General features: G+C 43.1%; 1 protein-coding gene across 2 annotated transcripts in view; it reads right to left on the bottom strand.

Moving 5' to 3' along the window:
* tek (TEK tyrosine kinase, endothelial) overlaps positions 1-20,307 on the bottom strand; it is a 37,483-nt gene extending 17,176 nt beyond the window's left edge. Inside the window, exons 1-8 of one of the 2 annotated variants that reach the window (XM_083759693.1) lie at positions 20,201-20,307; positions 9,884-10,192; positions 7,879-7,989; positions 6,512-6,664; positions 5,356-5,487; positions 2,576-2,713; positions 1,982-2,107; positions 611-762 (exon numbers count right to left, since the gene is read on the bottom strand). In XM_083759693.1, coding sequence (XP_083615819.1) covers positions 611-762; positions 1,982-2,107; positions 2,576-2,713; positions 5,356-5,487; positions 6,512-6,664; positions 7,879-7,989; positions 9,884-10,192; positions 20,201-20,219 — 1,140 coding nt within the window. In that variant the 5' untranslated portion in view covers positions 20,220-20,307. Of the gene's footprint in view, positions 1-610; positions 763-1,981; positions 2,108-2,575; positions 2,714-5,355; positions 5,488-6,511; positions 6,665-7,878; positions 7,990-9,883; positions 10,193-18,374; positions 19,096-20,200 lie in introns of those variants that run through there. The other variant, XM_083759692.1, reaches the window with a different exon arrangement.

Below are 20,307 nucleotides of genomic sequence, written 5' to 3'. Positions count from 1 at the left end.
CATAGTAGTTTGTAATTTAATCAACTAAACCTGTACGTGCCCGTCGGCCACCGGCCTACTTGAGAACGATGCAACCTAATAATACCTGTTGTCAACTTGTCATAGCACCCGTTTTAACTGTCTGTCTGTGTCCCACATGGACACAGACAGATTTCACTGACTGTGAAAAGTGGACTGGTTAAGTAATCAATTGTCAGGTGTGGGGTTGCCATGGCAATCAATTGGCTGAACAGAGGTGAGAGGACCTTGGCCTCATTAGGCCCACTGGCAGAGTCTGACCAGAGCCCTTTGTGGTGGTTCTGGAGAACCGTGGGTTCCGACCGACTCGATACCGGGCGGGCACTGCACTCCCTACGGGTTGTGGAACGCATGTGTCGAATTTGAAGTCGGTGGGGCAAACGGTTCTCAAGTTACGTGCATTACAACCGTACACGCAGACAGACAGACAGACAGACAGACAGACAGACAGACAGACAGACAGACAGACAGACAGACAGACAGACAGACAGACACACACACACAGAGAGAGAGAGAGAGAGAGAGAGACGTGGCGCATTTTAGTTAGATGTTGACGATGGAAAGAGTGTTGGTAGTAGTCTACTAGTCTTACCTTTATAACAGTCTTGTCTTGTTTCAACAGTATAATATCTCCATGCAGCGGAGCTGGTTGCCCAGTAGCTGAACAATTCACAGTGAATGCACTCTGAGAGCCAGCATTCAGCTCTGTGTCACGTAGATCACTCACAACTGCTGGAGCTTTGTCTGAAACAGCACAAACATCACATTGCATTCAACACACTGTGGTGTATGATTGGACTATATACTACGTGAACTGATATTGTAAGTAACTATTCAACGTCTTTCTCTCGTTTTTATTTACCTTTTCATCATTGCTACTTGTAAAGCACGATGAGCTATATACTAGGGATGCTGCGAAAGGGACATTCTTGGCCGAAACCGAATACCGAATATAGGAAACAGTTGGCCAAAAACCGAATATCCGAATATGATTAATATTATATATATCTTTTCCTACCATTGCTGTGATGGCCATACCTTAAACTAAAGCTACCTGATTTATGGCAAAATAAATGGTTATGGCAAAACTTAACTTAAATAACTATTATGGGTCCACTATTATGTCCATAAAACATTTATTCAGCTCTTTTGAATGCATTAATTTCATACACTATTCGGTGATATATTTTCTGCCTATTCTGGCCGAAACCGAATAGGCAGAAAATGCATTTTTAGCCATTTTTCTGCCGATTATTTTCTGCGGCCGAATATTCGGTGCATCACTACTATATACTATGATGAAAAGCAACTAGAGTTATCATAATTAGTACCATAATTAGTACCACACTTTATTATTCTTCTGGAGTAACCCAACTAACTTCCGCTGTGATTGGTCGAGCTTTGCATAACGTTTGTATAGTAGCTTATTGGCTGTTGTTGGTTACGTAACCAATCTATGTTTTACAATCGTTTATAAAGACATAAATTCCCTGGCAGGGGCAGAAGACAAAACTATTCAAGCTTTAAAGACATTTTCAAATTACTTTTCAAGAGAGTCAAGAGAGACAAGGAGTCAAGGATAATTGGACAGAGGTTGTAGCAAAGGGTCAAAATACCAATTATTCAAGCGTTACAGAATTACAATTACATTGTAATTGGCTGACAAAATTAGTGGGAGGGGCCTATGTGCGCGACTGCGGCAACCACACTTTTAAATTTTTCAAAATTGCGAAATTTGCGACAATTTATTCCTCAATTTCTGAATACAGAAAAGTGTGGATCTTATGTACCCAATATGGTAGAATATAGGCTAACATTAGTGGGCAAGTTCCATAACTGCTTGCTTTTACAGCAATTAAACTCCACATCAAGCTTTGGAATGCTCCATGATGAAATGTTAATTCAAGTTCAACCAGTTACAGAGCAGCCATCAAAAAGGACAATATATGTGTCTGTATTTTACCTTGTCTGTCACATTTAACTCCATGCCTTCCCGGGCAGATGCAGCCTTTGAATCGATCACATCTTCCCTTCTCCCCACAGTCACAGCTCAGCTTACAGCCTGCCCCGTAAAGGCCCTCTGGACAAGCTACAACAATATAGATCACAGATGGAACTGACATAATCAATCATTTGACATAACTTACTTTATTTCAGTGGTGGATAACTAAGTACATTTACTTAAGTACCGTACTCATAAGTACAATTGTGAGGTATTCGTATTTTACTTGAGTATTTCCAATTTCCAGTAGGAAAAGGTAGGTGAAAAAAGGTAGTCGACAAATGTTTTTCGTCTTAGTTTTAGTCGACAAAAACAACACTTGTGTGCCATGCGTGCATGGCCCTCGAGTATAGGCCATTCTAGTAACAACCACTGTGTGTTCAAGATTCAAGAGGTTTTATTTGTCACTCAACTTAGGCTGGTATTAAAGCAGCGAAATACTGCCGACGTGGCATGCTCCACAAGACTATAGCTAACAACAGTGCAATAATATAACAACAGGATAATAAGTCTCGGCATCTATAATACAATTAAATAAAGAAGTTGATTTCTTACCCTCGCTACAGTTGAATCCTCTCCAGCCGGTAGCACAGGAGCAGCCATAAGGGTCTGCCAGGCAGAAAACCAGGGAGCGACATTGGCTGTTGGTGCACCACTCCTTGCAGGACCGACCAAACTTACCACCTCCGCACACTGGGACAAACACAATGGAAGTAACATTATGTTATGTTAACAAAAAACTGTGAGGTTTGCAATGGTCATTCTGACCCGAGATCAGATTCTAAAAATGTCTTCTACATCCTGACAGTTTTCTGAAAAAGCTATGTTGTTTCTATGTCAGTCGTTCTTCGATTTTTCAAAAATAGCAGACCTACAAGCTCGTAGCGCGCCACTTGGTGGCGCGCTATGGGCTTGTAGATCTGCTATTTTTCAATAGCTAAAGCATGACATAATGCTAACACCAAAAGGGGTTCCCGCCCCAAAATGGGTTAATACAAAAACTGCTCATTTGCATACCATGCCATGTATCCACTGGCACAAATGACATCCAATTAATGTATTTGTTGACTGACTCAAACACTATTGGTTGGCCATGCACACCGTAGTTGTGGGATACATCATAGGAAGCCAAAAGTCTTGAAGACCGTGCATTTAAAGTGTAGATGTGGGGAAATTCACATGTGTTCTTACTTCCCACAGAAACAGACACCACTGACATCTCATAATGTAACACAGGCTACCTACTGTATGTAGACACCATCGTCCTGCTGAAAGATTAGGACTGTTAGATGGACATTCCAAACATTCTCTCAGCTCTCTAAAGTTTCTCAGGTCCTTTTGGACGCTTTCCAAAAAGAAACAGACCAGACCGCTCCTTAAAACGTGAGATACAATCATGACGAATGTGAAGGGAGGGAGTGTTCATAAATAATTCAACGCTCCCATAACCAGGGAATGTATTGTCAGGGAGGAATAGAGCGCCGAAGTCCTGACGTCACTCACTCATCCCTCTCGATTCCCCCTGGTTCACGGAAGTAATTTCTCTATGGAGAATAAAATGGGGTCATCTTAATATCGTCTAGACGTCTACTATAAGCGTTGTGGTCCAAAAATAAACAAGCTGTCTCAGCGTTATTGTCAGGGAGGTGTCTCTGTATCGTTTGCGACAGTCAGTCACTCATATATGATACAGTCTGGTTATAGCGAAAATGTAACTAATTCAGCAGCAGTAGCAGTAACAATAGCGTTTTCTCTCAGTCAGTTGAGTCTTCATATCCATATGAGTGAAACGGCCTGGATGATTTGTTTATTTTTCAAACACAGTTCTTATATGTGGGGATTACAATGCAAATAAAAAGTACATGAAGCGGATTTGCGCCCTCTACCGATTTTGACGTCAGACTTCGGTGCTCTATATGAGGACAGAATTTACCTTTGTTGGCAAATAATGATTCATTCTTATTGTGATTATTTAAAAAAATAATGAAAGTGAGTCTACTCTCTGTAGTGTCTCCTTGCTCTTCATTAAGACTGACAGGAAAGCTGAGGGAAGGAGACGGCATATGGGAGGAACAAGGAGGATGTTCTGGCAGGATTTGAGCCAAGGCAAGCCAAGGTACATTCAGGTCAGGACAGTGAGGACACACATGGGTCTTAAAGTGCCAGTTCACTACTAGTTTTTCGAGGAACCGCCGTGCTGCATTTAGTAGAAATAATAGAAAGAGCTTCTGCGAGAGACATGGAGCACCACGTGCCCCATGTGGTCAGTGTTGATTTTGACAGCAAATCTTAGTCTTTTTTGACTAAAATCACATTTAGTTTTAGTCATATTTTAGTGTGGAATAGACGATCTACAAGCTCACAACGCACCACAGCGCGACACGTTGTTGTTAGCTTGTAGATCCGTTATTTTCACCGGGAGCGGATTTGGCTCAAGTTTATTTTCTTCTCCGATTTCTTTTTTTTTTTTTTACACAAAAAGTAATTGAGTGTATTCACATAATTATTGCTATAGTCTGCTCCTGCATTGCTGTATCTTTTTTTTTTTAGATATTTTTTTTTTGCGGCTTACGCCTTTATTGATTTTTTTAGGGATAGAAAGTAGGCTGACAGGAAACGGGAGAGAGATGGGGGGATGACATGCGGTAAAGGCCGTGTCGGGTCCGGGAGTCGAACCCGCGGCACACCGCGACTGGATCACCAGTCCGGTGCCCAGACCGTTACGCTACGGCCTGGGCGCATTGCTGTATCTTATACAACATATCTTATCCCAAGAGTCAAATAAAATAAAAACATATTGTAAAACTAGAATGTTCTGAATGTTTTCAAAACATTGCAACTGGGTTCTATTCCCGTTGGGGGCGCTGTGGGCGTGTTCCCTCCTCTGTGTCATCAGTGCCCATACCCCAGGCGGGGTTGGCGAAAGGGCCTTTCTGTGTGGCGTTTGCCCCTAGGGTAGGTCCTGGTCCCTAAACTGCAGTAGTCCTGGTCCCTAAACTGCCTCCCCCTGGCCAGCCGGAGTGCCTGATGGAGGGGAAAGGAACTGGTTGGAATAACGTGCTCCTTCCACGCGCTACGTCCGGCCAGGGAAACTCCCCCCCTGTCAGGTGAAAAGAAGCAGCTTGGACTCCTCATGCATGGAAGGAAGCATGAGGTCAGTCCGGAGGAAGTGTAGCGCCCAGGATTACATTAGATAATTGACACTAGCTGATAACATTTTGATAAAACTGATAAAACTTTTCGTGACATAATAAATTATAGAAATGACGTGTGCTAATCATGCATGACGTGGACTTTCCCATGCAGGACCTGAAGGAATGTTGTGTGTTCTTTACCGTGTTGGCATGTTCGTCCGGTGAAACCAGGCGGACAAACACACACTCCAGTGTCGTCATGACAGATGCCCCCGTTGGAGCACCGTGGACAAGGCTGCTCACATTTAGACCCCCACAGCGTCGCACTGCATTCTGGGAGAATGAAAGGAACTCATTTTTACACAAGCCCTCAGTGATGGAAGCAGTGTTGTTCTTTTTTCTTTTTTTAATAACTTTATTTATAGGATTTTCAATTTTTGTAGACAAACAACCCCACGTATAGACCGATTCACAGAGGGTTTCCTGGGTGCGGCCATTACTGAGGTGTACCATTGAGTGCAGCAGCACTGATTAGCTACACCTGGCCTATGCAGCACCTGCTCAATGGATTACCCCTCAGTAATGGCCGCGCCCAGGGCACCCCTCTGTGAATCGGTCTATACCCCACCCTCCCCGGTTCCATCACAAAAGAAGACAACAACAACAAAAAACAACAATAAAATAAAATAGGTAGTAAAGGATATAAATAATAAATGAATAAAATAAATACAATAGAATGTGCCATTTACTAGATTAAGGGGCTACAAAGTGAACCAAGGAAAACAGCAGTGTTGTTCTTGGCGGCACATTTAGATTTTTTATTTTTTATTTTTAGTCAGAGTCTCTTCAATAGCTTTCATTTAGTCTTAGTCACATTTTAGTCACCTGGAATGTTTTAGTGTTTAGTCTAGTTTTAGTCGACTAAATATAATACCATTTTAGTCGACTAAATCTACAGTTGATTTAGTCGACTAAAATGTATTTCGGCTACAAGCCGAAATACATATACCTACAAGCTCATAGCGCGGCACTCGGTCGGTGGCGCGCTATGAGCTTGTAGATCTGCTATTTTTCAATAGTTAATATATTGTATAATAATAATAATATAAGTATAATATATTGCTTAACCCATTCTGACCGGGCACCCATTTTGGTGTCAGCATCATGTTATGCTTTAGCTATTTTTGAAAAATCGAAGAACGACTGACATTTTTTAAATCTGATCTCAGGTCAGAATGGGTTTAATCAGACCAGTGTGTGTCCAGTGGAAACCTCGTATGAATCTGATCTCAGGTCAGAATGGGTTAAAACAGCGAAAAGGGGTTGGGTTTGATATGTGGGATGATACACTACTTACTCCTGACTATAAGCCGGGTGATTGCTGAGGTGTGCGTGGCTCCAGCAATAGAGCGAGCAGTGTAGAGGCCAGCGTCACTGAGGGTAACGTTGACCACGGGATACTGGAGCACGTCGGGGATCTCGTCCTTAGGAACGGAATGGATGAAGTTACCTGTTGAAAAGCAGAGGGACGAGACGAGAGAGAGAGAGAGAGAGAGAGAGAGAGAGAGAGAGAGAGAGTTGCAGAAGGAGTCAATTGCTGTAACTATAGGGGTGAAAAGAGACATCTCAACAGCGGTACGATATGTACTGTATCACGATACAAGGTTGGCGGTGTGGTCTGTGGACGATTTGATACGATGTTGGGGTCATTATGGCGACGATACCGTACTATTCAATCGATACAGCTATTTAGCAAATACATATAATCTGTGTGAAACATGTGGATAGTGCAGGTTTTTTAAGGGAAAATGTATGAATATGGATATTAATAAGTAAACAGTGATTCTCTGGCAAATACATAGTCATTTGAACACATATAGAAACCAAGTGTAAGCGATATTGATACCGGTGGGGTGTACTGCAATGTGTGCATGGGTTTCGTTTAGAGATATGCGCTGAATGGTTGTCACTGCAGATTTGACGCAGATTGCACTTGATTGATACTGCAGTGAATTAGATCATTATGCTCCATGGAAAAGGATCTGATTATCAAGCACAATTGGAATTCAACCAATACATCCAATCAGTGCTTATATAGTACAGTACATGGCGAGTAATTAACCGCAGACCGTGGTACAAACAGTCAGTGTGCATCACTCAGTACAGCTGTGTTTGGAAATGAAGCGATTAGTGCACTTTTTTTACAGTATATGCTACAGTATAAGCAGTGACATTCAGCAGGGCTTTATCCATAGTGAGTGCATGAGAGAAACGGATAGAGAATGATACATTTATCCAGGGGAGGATTTGCTGGTAATTTGTGTTATTTTTTAAACTAATAATTAGCTACAGTATAACTAATTATCACAATCAATTAATATCCTGCTCATTGCTTTTACTTCATTTGTTTATTTCGACGGGACAACGCTATATTCATGAACATTCTAACCAAATGTAACATAAATACACCAAAAAAAAAAAAAAAAAAAAAAAACGTATTTGAAAAAAAAAAACGCCTGCGGTCTCCGAGGATACCTATAGATTCCTAGAAGGTAATGCCAGATATGCCAGCTGATGTATATATCATATAATATAGACAAAGGCGCCTGTGTGTGTGTGTGTGTGTGTGTGTGCAGGCGTGCAAGCAGCGTCCATCGGAGCACACGAGGTGCCGGCAGGGCCCTTGCAAGAGGCGGGCTTGCGTGCATAAATAAGTTAAAGTACCATTCTTATAAATGACTGCATCCTCTTGAAAGGGTTTTCTCCTGGTGAAGGTAATGTTGACGTTGTCCCCTTTGTTGACAGTCACCGTCAGAGACACAGGCAACATGGTAGCTACAGAAAGACACAGTCACCGTCAGAGACACAGGTAACATGGTAGCTACAGAAAGACACAGTCACCGTCAGAGACACAGGTAACATGGTAGCTACAGAAAGACACAGTCACGGTCAGAGACACAGGTAACATGGTAGCTACAGAAAGACACAGTCACCGTCAGAGACACAGGTAACATGGTAGCTACAGAAAGACGCAGTCACGGTCAGAGACACAGGTAACATGGTAGCTACAGAAAGACACAGTCACTGTCAGAGACACAGGTAACATGGTAGCTACAGAAAGACACAGTCACCGTCAGAGACACAGGTAACATGGTAGCTACAGAAAGACACAGTCACCGTCAGAGACACAGGTAACATGGTAGCTACAGAAAGACACAGTCACGGTCAGAGACACAGGTAACATGGTAGCTACAGAAAGACACAGTCACCGTCAGAGACACAGGCAACATGGTAGCTACAGAAAGACACAGTCACCGTCAGAGACACAGGTAACATGGTAGCTACAGAAAGACACAGTCACCGCCAGAGACACAGGTAACATGGTAGCTACAGAAAGACACAGTCACCGTCAGAGACACAGGTAACATGGTAGCTACAGAAAGACACAAAGAAAACATGTACTGATAGTTTGGCATGAATTCCGTTAATGACATATGGTCGTAAAGTAGCATCTGTAAACAACGACGACGATGCTTTCCACAAAAAACTAATTTCAACCACTTCGCACTTCTGTACACCTGTACACCTGTCAGTGGTGGAAAAAGTACTCAATTGTTTTACTTAAAGGACCACTTCACCACTTTTCAACGTATCTTCATATAATAGGTCCTCACTAATAATCATGATAAAATGGCACAATTTTTTTCTACTCAGTCTGTGTCTCATAGGAGAGCTGTGGGCAGTTTAGAAACCGTCTTCCAGTGACATAATCATTAGGCAGATTCTTTTTTAAACAAGATTATTTTACAAAAATGTTTAGATTTTCATTATCATGAGAACGATGGCTTCCATTTTCGCATTGCAACTTTTCAGGACTAGAAAGCCTGCCGTTTTTATTAGCTTGTATTCCACATCGATGATGTCACTGGAAGACGGTTTCTGAACTGCCCACAGCCCTCCTATGAGACACAGACCGAGTAGAAAAAAACTGTGCCATTTTTTCATGATTATTAGTGAGGACCTATTATAGATATGTTGAAAAGTGGTGAAGTGGTCCTTTAAGTAAAAGCACCAATACTGCAATTTAGAAGTACTTTGTTACAAGTAAAAGTATGGAATTGAAAATGTACTTGAGTAAAAGTACAAAAGTATCGGCATCAAAATGTACTTAAAGTACTACAAGTAAAAGTACTCATTGTGCAGAATGTACCATTTCACAAGTTCAAAATGTGTACAAAATCTATTGAAAATAGCAGATCTATACAATCTCACAATGCGTGTCGTGTTGCGACACATTGTGAGCTTGTAGATCGGCTATTTTCAAATGGCCGAAATGTATAGGGTTGAAGTGGTTAATGTATTTTCTAATAAAAAATAAAATCTCCAAAGTAAATACATTTTTCAAATAATTGTAGTGGAGTAAAAGTACAAATTTTGGTTCTGAGATAGTAGAAGTAAAAGTAGAAGTAGAAGTATTGGAAATTGGAAATACTCAAGTCAAAAAAACTTATTTGAAAACAAAACGCCTGCGGTCTCCGAGGATACCTATAGATTCCTAGAAGGTAATACCACAAATACCTCAAAATTATACTTAAGTACAGACAGTACTTAGGTAAAAGTACTTAGTTACTTTACACCACTGAAACCTGTGATGTGTGTCAATAAAGTTGATTAGGGCAAAAGAGTGATTGTAATGACATTATGACATTATGACATCAATGACCCTGACCTTCATTCAGCATCTTGTACGTGTAAATCCTCCCCTTGTCAGACCTGCTCTTGCAGTAGAACTCGCCAAACATGTTACTCCGCGCGCGCTCCGTGACCTTTGCCGCCGCGTGATAGGCCGAGTCCTGAGTGACGGACAGGATCTGCGGGTGCTGCAAGGGGAAGCCCCGCCCCATTCCCAGGAAACTGCCGGGCGAGCCGTCAGAGGAGGACGTCCAGTCGGAGGTGATGCAGTGGAGGGAGGAGTCCGCCGAGGTCACGAGAGGGTCGGGGTTGACCAGCGTCAGGTCAGCGATGTCAGAGGTGAAGGCTAGTGGGGAGAGAGAATGAGAGAGAGAGGAAGAGGCAAAGCCGAGATAAGAGCCGAGGCACATGTATACTATAGACGAATTCAGAAACGGGCCTCATGTCGCTGCAAACACATTTCCTGTAGGCGGAGACGACATATCTGCGGTGTAAACTCGCAGGTCTTCTACTTCATTGAATGGGAAAGTGACTGATGTTAGTCTGCTCAAACGTTACTCTTTTACCTGCTTTTGCACTAACACTAACTTTACAAAGATGCCCAGAACACCGGGATGAACCTGTGTAGTTTATGGCTGCTCCAACAGTAGTGGCAACATTCAACTTTGGAGAAAAACCATGCGACCATGAGACCCGTTTCTGTATTTGTCTATATGGTCACTGTTGAGTGAGGAAACCTTTCAGAAAATGGATAAGTGAGTGAGTGAGTGAGTGAGTGAGTGAGTGAGTGAGTCTCCCATGTATCTCGAGAAGCAATCGACCAACTAGGTCAGGGGTCTGCAACAGGCGGCTCTAGAGCTGCATGCGGCTCTAGAGCACACCCCTAGTGGCTCCCTGTAGCATTAAAAGTAGCAATACATTATTTTTCATTTATGGTTTCTGTAGGAGGCCAAACGTGACAAGCATTCTTCTTCTTCTTATTTTTTTTTATATATATTTATTTTGTGGCTTACGCCTTTTTATTGATTTTTGAAGGGACAGACAGTAGGCTGACAGGAAACGGGAGAGAGATGGGCGGATGACATGCAGTAAAGGCCGTGTCGGGCTCGGGAGTCGAACCCGCGGCACACTGCGACTGGATTACCAGTCAGGTGCCCAGACCGTTACGCCACGGCGTGGGCCGTGACAAGCATTCTTAATATTTATTCTACACATTTTTACAAAATTGGAAAACTTAACTAAACTAAAATTTGCGTCATAGCATGCGACACACTCAGTGCCGTGCCAGCCAGGTGTCTATTATAAACAAACCGGTGCATGTGTGAGGCTGCTGCCTGCTACGCTATGGCTTCTACAGGGAGAGAAATAAAGATAGCCGACGAAAAACAGAGGATTTAACAGTTTGTGGACAGAGGCTTTTGCCTTCACAGCCAATGCAGATTGACTGCCTGTATGTTTAATCTGCATTGAGAAGCTATCAAACAACAAAAAAAGTAACGTTGAAAGACATTTCCAGGGAAAGCATGCTAAATTCTGCTAGTTTCGTTGCAACCCGGGAGATAATAAAGCTTGGCAAGCTGCATTATAATTCGTAATTTTCTTTGCGGCTCCAGATAGATTTTGAATTTATTTTTGGTCGAAAATGGCTCTTTCAACATCTTAGGTTGCTGACCCCTGAACTAGGTCCAACCGACCGTCCAACCAATCGACAAACTCGGACTGCATCAAGGGTGTTATGTCCTGAGTCGGTTGGATAAGCCACTCTCCAAAAAGATCTATTCTTCTGCCTACACATACGTCATGTCCTAGTATGAGCGAATATACTGTAGGGGAGGGAATAAACATCACGTGATTTCTTGTTTGACCCGGCAAAAACCTGGACGTTTGGTTCAAAGAATGTGATTAATTGGCAGAATCGTGGAAGGTTTAGTATATTTTGCGGTCCAGTTTTCATTTTTCACAAGATCGTGTTGTTGTTGCAATTACCTGCACAATGCAATACTTCACCATAATGTTGCGCCATGACGACATAAACCCATGAAATGGAATACGCATGTATATAACTGTACGTTCTGTAATGCAATTCAAATGGTGAAAGCTGTGGTTTGACCCCATGAAGGAATGGCACACCCCAAAATACTTGTATGAGTGTCTCAAAGAACAAATCCACAAATTCCCATATATATAAATATGGAGATCGCTGATGTCATCAATATCATGCCAGCGGTTCTTCATGCCCGAGCCAATGTGTGCATCCCATTTGCCCCGATACAAACAAAATGACTGCCTCGTGTTAAGTTGGACTTTCAAATGTTGCTGTTCCCCAAATCGTTGATACGTAGATCATCATCACTATTGCAGGTCAAATGCCATATGACTCTGATTATATTTGTTCTGTGTTTTCCACAGAGTCATTCTAAGCCGTGTCTGTGTTACCAGTAGTGACTGTTGGCACTTCATTGATTTCCTCCTATTGTTCTCAAAGGCTAGTAGCTGAAGACCTGGGGTCACATTTATACAAATATATTCACTAACACTCTCTGATGCCTTATTTCCAATTACACCCCTTGGAAATTGTTGCAAAAATTCTCGGTAATATTAGAGAAGTACTTGAAATTCACCGCGTGCACGCACGCACGCACGCACACACGCACACACACACACACACACACACACACACACACACACACCTAAGTGCTGCCATGAACTTGGACAAAAATTTGATATATATTTTCCTCTCTCTGCCTCTTCATCTCCATCTGTCTCTCTCTTTCTCTCAGCACCGATTCAAATCTATCCTGGCTTATGCAACTATTTATCAACTTCTGCAACCATTCAGTTCTCTCTCTCCCTCTCTCTCTCCCTCTCCCTCTCTCTATCCCCTTTGTCTGTCCTCCCAGAGTCCAGATAAGAGGCAACGTGGGACGCACCCATTCCTTCCCGTTCTGAACAAGAGCCCCTCGGCCCACTTCCCATGTTGATCATGTTCTGTACAGACTACAGAAGGGGTGTTACTGTCCACACATGCCCTTTGACCGCTCTCAGAACGAGGAGCCTGCACCGCTGTAGAAGTGCCATTTTGTCATCCCAAACAACACTGCAGTACAGCGAACGTGTCATTTGTTTGAATCCATAATTCCCTGCCCTCTAGCCTTGGCAGCTCAGACTATATGCAGCAGTGTTTTCCAGCTTATTATGATATTGTATTCGTTACCTTTGGTATTATTCTACATTTTGTATACTCAGCGCTATGGTCCACACTATAGCCTATTTCAGACCTATAAGGTTCTATAGCAACTGAGGAACTACATGTTCCTCCACACACTGACCCCAGGCAACAATCCCTCTCCTCTCCATCTCACTCTGCCTGTTTCTCATCCACTCTGCCACCACATCTCCAAGAATGTCTCGTCTGCGGAGAGATCGTCATCGTTTTGTTCATTCTTATCTATACTTTACCTTTGTGTGAATGGGATATTTGTATCAATGTTGGAAAGCCAACCATAATAACCGTCTGGTCTGTGACCAAAATCTAACAAAATGCTTCAGTTTCAGAGTGGTTACAGCAGGTATGTGAATATAGCTACACCACCAAATTGACCACTAATTCACCCAAAACATTTTAGAGTTGTATACTTGCAAAATAAGTAGCATTACTTTTGACAGTGCAGAAACATAATTGCCTTCCTTGATGAGCATCAACGACCATCATCACCTGGGCACAGTCACACACAGCTCCCCTCTACAGTGCTCTACTACTGAAAGTGACTATCATTTTTCTCCAAAAGCACTTTAATATGATGGAATATGACTAAGGCTCACATTCGATTCGATTTTTTTTATTTCAATGAATATCGTCGGGATTAATATCGATATATATCGATATACGATATATCGTTACATGCCTAATGCATACTGTATACTAATGTTTCTTTCTAAAGTATGTTGTCAAAATCTGGCCTGCATGGGTCTAAACTCTGCCTAAGATTTTGCGGTCGTCTACCTGATCTCCTGACAGATTTGTTACGCTTAGGCCCCGTTCAACTTTTTTTTAAATGGTGCAATCAGGAATGCAAGCACTTGGTCACAGAGATTTATGAAGCAATGGTATTATTTTACTACGTGGGAACATCTTTCTGCTCACTTTCTGACTTCTGAGGGATGATGTAAATAAGGTGTAATACGTAATTACTTCACTTAAATGTACAGATGTCAAACTTTTTCCATTTCAAGGACCACCATAACTTTCAGAGTTACCTAAAGAGTCCATTTGGAACACCCTCCCTGAGGTTTCCTGGACGCCACAATGACAAGTTTGACAACCACTGCTTTAATGTATAATATTACGGAACATCACAATCAGACCAAGTAGATTGGTTGCAGAAATATAGCCTATGATGATGCAATGCAATTGCATCTGGCTGCACCACATGTAGGCTATAATTTCACTCTGGAAGTTTAAATGAACTCTGGATTTTTACTGTGGAATCTTTCTGACTTGTCCGATACTCCACCCTCACCATGCAGCACTCCAAGCAGAATTTTAGAAAGAGATTTGCTGACTTTCAGACAGGCATTTATATAGCGCCTTTATCCAAGGCGCTTTACATAGATTGTGCATTACATTCACCCATTCACACACACATTCATACACTGATGGCGGCGGAAACCATGCAAGGCACCAACCAGCACATCGGGAGCAATTAGGGGTTCAGTGTCTTGTTCAAGGACACTTTGACACTAACTCTGGGGAAGCCCGGGTTCGAACTGGCAACCTTGCGGTTTACCATCCAGCCACTCTAATCCTGAGCCACCGCCTACTGAAAAGAATCAGTCAATTTAATGAGTGCGCCGGAATAGGCTATACTTTGAGTTAAAAGTGTGAAATTCCATTGCAATACCGCACTGAACACCAATAAGTAATTTGCGTGAGGGTGGCCAAGTTTGCCATTTTCATCCCAGATAAAATACCATAGCTTGTACAGTATAGCATACTGCCTACTGTACATGCTGCCGGGCCTTGTGCAAGAATATGCACTACATGTTAATGTTCTTTGGGAGGAACATACTGTAAGTCTTCACAGGTCATATCTCTGACAGACGCTGGTCTGACAGTTTAGCCTAGACTTGCTTCACTTGTATAGTCGTTAACAGGTACGGTCGCCCCAATTCCACCTCGCCCAGCTTTTTTCCGCCGACCTCACGCCGACCGCTCGGTGCAGCGGTTGTTGTATTCTTTATGTTGTTTTACTGAGAATAAGGTTCGAAATAAGTTTAGGGTTATAGGCATAGTTTTACTGGGGTTAAGTTTAGGAATAGGGTTAGGTTTAGGCATATTTTTACTGAGGTTAAGGTTATAGGTTTAACCGTTTAAGCATAATTTACTTAGATTACTTTAGGAATATGAGGCCGCGCCGTTCCGCCGGCTGTACTCCCGGGGCGAGTTGGTAAAGGGGCGAGTTGGTAAAGGGGCGAGTTGTTTGGTATTCGTATAGTCTACTCTAAAATATGGGACTCTAGCTGTAAGTTGTCGATTCTGGTTTACACAAGACATTTTGTCTCTAAAAATAGGAAACAAAAGGAGGCAATAATTGAATAGATAGTTATTTGTGTCAAAGTTCAGGATGGAATATAAAATACGGTTAAAAACAAACCCCATGGGACATTAGTTGACCCGGGCAACAAGAAGAAATCCTAACTGGACACAATAAGGATCCCAAAAGAATCAGGTTATGAAAATACTCGGGTGCTGTGGGAGCCTCTAAACTGTCCTGCTGCTATAATATCAGGGGATCCACAAAGTCAGGGATCTCTCTCAATCTATGCCTACCTCTCTTGCCCTCTCTCGTTCTCTCTGCTAATCTGATGATTTATATAGTGCTTTTAGTATGAATTTCACAATATTTGCAAACAGGAAATAAAGATTTAGCAATGTGAGCCCAGATGCCGTACAATTGACTGACACCCCCCCCCCCCCCCCCCCCCCCCACACACACACACACACACACACACCCCCTCTTATCCTCCTTTTATTTTACCATTTCTCCTGTGCTGCTCCTGCTTATATGAACTTATATGAACCGCCAGCATTTATCCTGCCTTTTTGCACATGGTCAACCCAGACAAACCTCTCATCAATGAGATTATCTACATTGTAATTGAATGCAATTATAAAGAGATAGCCACTAATTACTTAAATGTGACTATTCTCACACTATTAAGGCAAGCGGCCGGTTCCACGCGCTGCACAAGGCGCCCTTTTTTCACTTGAGCACTCTCTAAATGTTGCCCTCAGTAGGATAAATGTTTCTCTTGTTGTCCTCAAGGAACATTTACGTCAAATGTATTCTGATCTAGAGTGGAACTTGTGAGAGCAGAGGCCAAATGTTTTTTTAACCAAAGGGGTCATCTGATCAATCTAAATGGTCGCTGGCCTGAAAATATGTATGCATGTTTGCTTGAAAACACAGAATAATAACATTGTCTCAAATAATAATTTATATATGTATTGTATATTTACTTTTTTATTAATTATTGTCAAGTTTGTACCATTTGAATTCAAGTTTGTATTGCTTTGCTTCATTGTATTGCATTGTATGTTGTGTTATTGTGCCAAAAAAAGTAGAAGTATTAAGTATTTCCCTTGAAATGTACCCGAGACCTGGTTATAGCGTCTCTGAGAGAGAGAGAGAGAGAGAGAGAGAGAGAGAGAGAGAGAAAGAAAGAGAGAGAGAGAGAGAGAGAGAGAGAGAGAGAGAGAGAGAGAGAGAGAGGGAGAGAGAGATTTATATGATGCCTGAATAAAAAAAATTGCAATGTGTATTTTCTGCAAGCAACAAAGTGTGCTCTTTCAGTAATTGTACTGTATTTCTGTATGTACTGTACGTCCTTGCTTGCCATATTCATGGGCATGTGTGCGTGTTTGACTGACATTTGAACGACATTAGGGACTCCCTAAGGCTTTGTCAAAGAAAGGTCAAAGATCAAGGGTGGAGAGAGGGATATTGGGAGAAAAGGAGAAGTCAGGGTGGGGGCGCCGGAGCTACAGGGTTTCATTCCAAAACATTACATATACTGTACTGTTCTCTAGTTGTTTCAACGAACAGTAACACAAGTTACTAGTTACATACTTCTATACTTTAACTGCCTTTGATATGATCTACCATTACCAATCAACAAGCTCACAGATCTACAAACATGAACTTGTTAGATCTGCTATTTTCTCTGAAAATACAGAATGTGAAATGCCCAGAATTGGGATGCTATACGGTATGGTTTGATGTTTTTGGAGATCTTGGCTTTGAAGCTTAACGGATGCTTTGGAATAGAGTGGTAGATGGTTGCTTTCAATGTCATCATCCCTGAAGCGGAGCTTTCCAGCTCCAAGCGTTGGTATTCCTCTAATGAATCATCCTGCATCGTGTGGGGCCTTTAATGCTTTTAATGTCATGCCATTATCCAAGAGATGAAAAAGCATCCCATGTTCTGTAGCCTGTTCTGTGCGGACTCTAATCCCTGAGCCATTTCTTTCCCTTCAGCATCTGGATAAGGACTGAATAATATTCACGCGTGTTGTATGTTGTAACAGCAGTGTGCGTGTGTGTGCATGTGTGTGTGTCTGTGTGTGTGTGTGTGTGTGTGTGTGTGTCGGGGGAGGGTGGGATGATGAGTGTGTGTGTGTGTGTGTGTGTGTACGAGTATCAGGGGATGTGGGTGTGTGCAGTTACACAGGAAACCAACCACACAGTGCTGGCCCATGTCTGAAACTCTGAATTCTTATCATTTGTTTTCTATCTCAGTTTTCAATAGAGAAACATGACAGATAGTCCCCGAGGGTCCTATAAGTTTCCACATTTACACATATTATATTTACACTTTGAGAGACTTTTTAAATTATCGTACACTGCATGACCCAAGTTGAACAAATCATATACGGTACAACCACGTACACTAACAGTACAGTTACAGATCATAAGTAAGCATTGCCGAGCCATGAGGCCCATAGGGCAGGAGCTCCTGTTTCTGTAGTGTAAGGCAGCTTGTTGTAGTATAGCCTCGGGAAACCCAGACGTTTTTATTTCCAAGGAGAAAGAAAAAAGTCTGGGACCGAGTCCACTTCAATTCGGCATAGAGTAGCGCAAACGTCGATCACTCTCTCTGATTTCTGATCGTCTGCACCTTTGTTAAATTGATGCACACACGCACACACACACCCTCCTCTCTCTCTCTCTGTCGCTCTAATGAATTAGTCTCATGTTGCGCAGCTGTGTCTAGATTCTCCCGGCGGATCCTGCTGGGAGCTGCCTATGCCATAGAAAGCATAGGTGGACCCCAGGCTAGTTGTAGTACACCCCCTGGACATGACGCTAGTATGTCACAGAGACTTACCCCAATCCAACCAAGCAGGGAGGCATTGGGTCCGGTCGGGGATCGAACCCCGACCTCCCAGTCTCAGGGCGGACACTCTAACCACAAGGCCACTGAGCTATAGCAGAGCATGAGCTCTCTCTCTCTCTCAATATTCTTACCTGACTCCAGCCTGCAGAGCACAACCAAGCTCACGCAGGACCACCGAGACATGGTCCCATGTCCCCTGGCGTTGAGTTGAAGGCCCCCCCAAATCCACAGCACAGACCCCTCCCAAAACCACATCCACAAAGTCATAGCCATTGGAAGCATCTGGTTTTGTTTCTTCACCCTTTTGGTTTTGTGTCCACTGTCCAATGACCGAGAGAAACCAGACCACAACAAAAAGCACTTTAGTATCCGACCAGGGGATGGTGATGAAGGTGATGCTGGGGAGGAGAAGGGGTTATGTCCTCCGTATATGATAGACGTTGGAGGTGTCTTGATGGTGGACGAGAGATGTACGTTCAACGTCCACGTGGTGACAGAGGTTCCGCTCAAACGTCAACCCGGTCAAGTGTGTGCGTCTGATCTTCGAGTTGCGAGTCGAAGTCCACCCTGTGGCGCCCCCAGAGCGTCCCTGTCACGTGACCCACTTTGCTAGGTTCTGGTCCAGACGTTCTTGCCTGGGTTGCTTTCAAAGGAGAACAGCTTTCTAGATGTTAAGACCTCCATGTCGGTTCATGTCTGTCGAGTGTTTGAACTTCGTTGTGAAAGTCCGCCCTGTCTTATGAACCTTCTGCGAAATAATACAAAATATGAACCTATCACATGTTGAACTTCTAGGGGTTTGCGTTGCAGTTTTTGCTTCAGCAGAAGTGTCCCTCCTTTTCTTGAAGCACTACAGCTACCAAGTGAGTCTAGGCTGACAGTAGCAAGGAGGGAGAGAGAGAATGGGGCGGGCCCCCCAAAAGACAAAGTCAGAGAACACCCTTTAACAACACACACACACACACACACACACACACACGCACAGTCGCGCACACACACTTTTACTCAAGCAGCTTAGTAGTGTTATACTTTCTCTCCCTCCCTCTCTCCCTCTCTCTCTCTCTCTTTCCCTCCCTTCCTTCCTTCCTCCCTTTCCCTGTGTTCTGCGTCCCCCTCCTTTCCTCCTGCCCCTCTGCCCTTCTGTCATTCTCTGTCTCTTCTCTCTCCCCCCTTTACTCCCTCCCCCTGGTCGAAGGGAGTTTCTGCTCCCTTTTCCTGTTTCCTGCATGGAAGAGGAGAGAGGGGGGGGGGGGGGGGCAGGGGGCCGGGGGGGTCCTCTTCACCCAGAACAATGGAAAGTTAATGACCTCCTGGTGGTCAAAGCGCCATGGTAGCTCTGCCGGGACATCATTGACCCCAGAATTAAGAGTCACTTTAATTACCAAGCAGAAATAAATCTAGTGCAAGGACGTTGTCTCTCGGGACACTAGAGACACACAGACAGCCTATAGTTTCACAACATAAATAGGAAATATGTGGTGTATTAGCAGTCAGACTACATAATGCATCTGCATAATATAGCCACAAAAGACAACTAATTTCTTTATCACTTACCCAACCTTATTTACCCTGGGTGAGGGCAAGTGATAAAAGGCTATAGGGCTAATAATATCATCCCTAGGGCTGATATGGCAGTAGCTGCCCAATCAGCACAAGCTAAAGTGCCACTGTGCAACTGTGTCGATAAAATGTGATTTTGTCATTTTCTTTGTGAATAAAGGCTGTACAGGTATGTGATGAACACGTCCTGTTTGCGTGGACATTCGCCGTTGCCCCTTGTATGGGGTACGAGCCCTCAATTAAAGGAAATTGTGACCAGTGATAACACACATGGTGACAACAGTAACAGGAAGAAGTAGGTCAAGACGTCTGAAAAGAGAAAGGATATCTCATGGCTGCGCATGTTCCAACTAGAAAAGTGTGCAAATGCCTCTGCCAGGCTGGGGTGCATGCTTACCCAGGGCTGTGTCAATCATGGGTTGCTGCCATCAGAAGTTGTAGAGTCAAATTTGGCGTAGATTGGTGCATGGTGCTTTTGTCATGGTTTTGTAAAATGGGCACCTC

Source organism: Protomyctophum parallelum (genome assembly GCF_964188405.1).
Source record: "Protomyctophum parallelum genome assembly, chromosome: 2".
NCBI classification, from domain to species: domain Eukaryota; kingdom Metazoa; phylum Chordata; class Actinopteri; order Myctophiformes; family Myctophidae; genus Protomyctophum; species Protomyctophum parallelum.
This window is presented reverse-complemented; position numbering and strand designations above follow the sequence as displayed.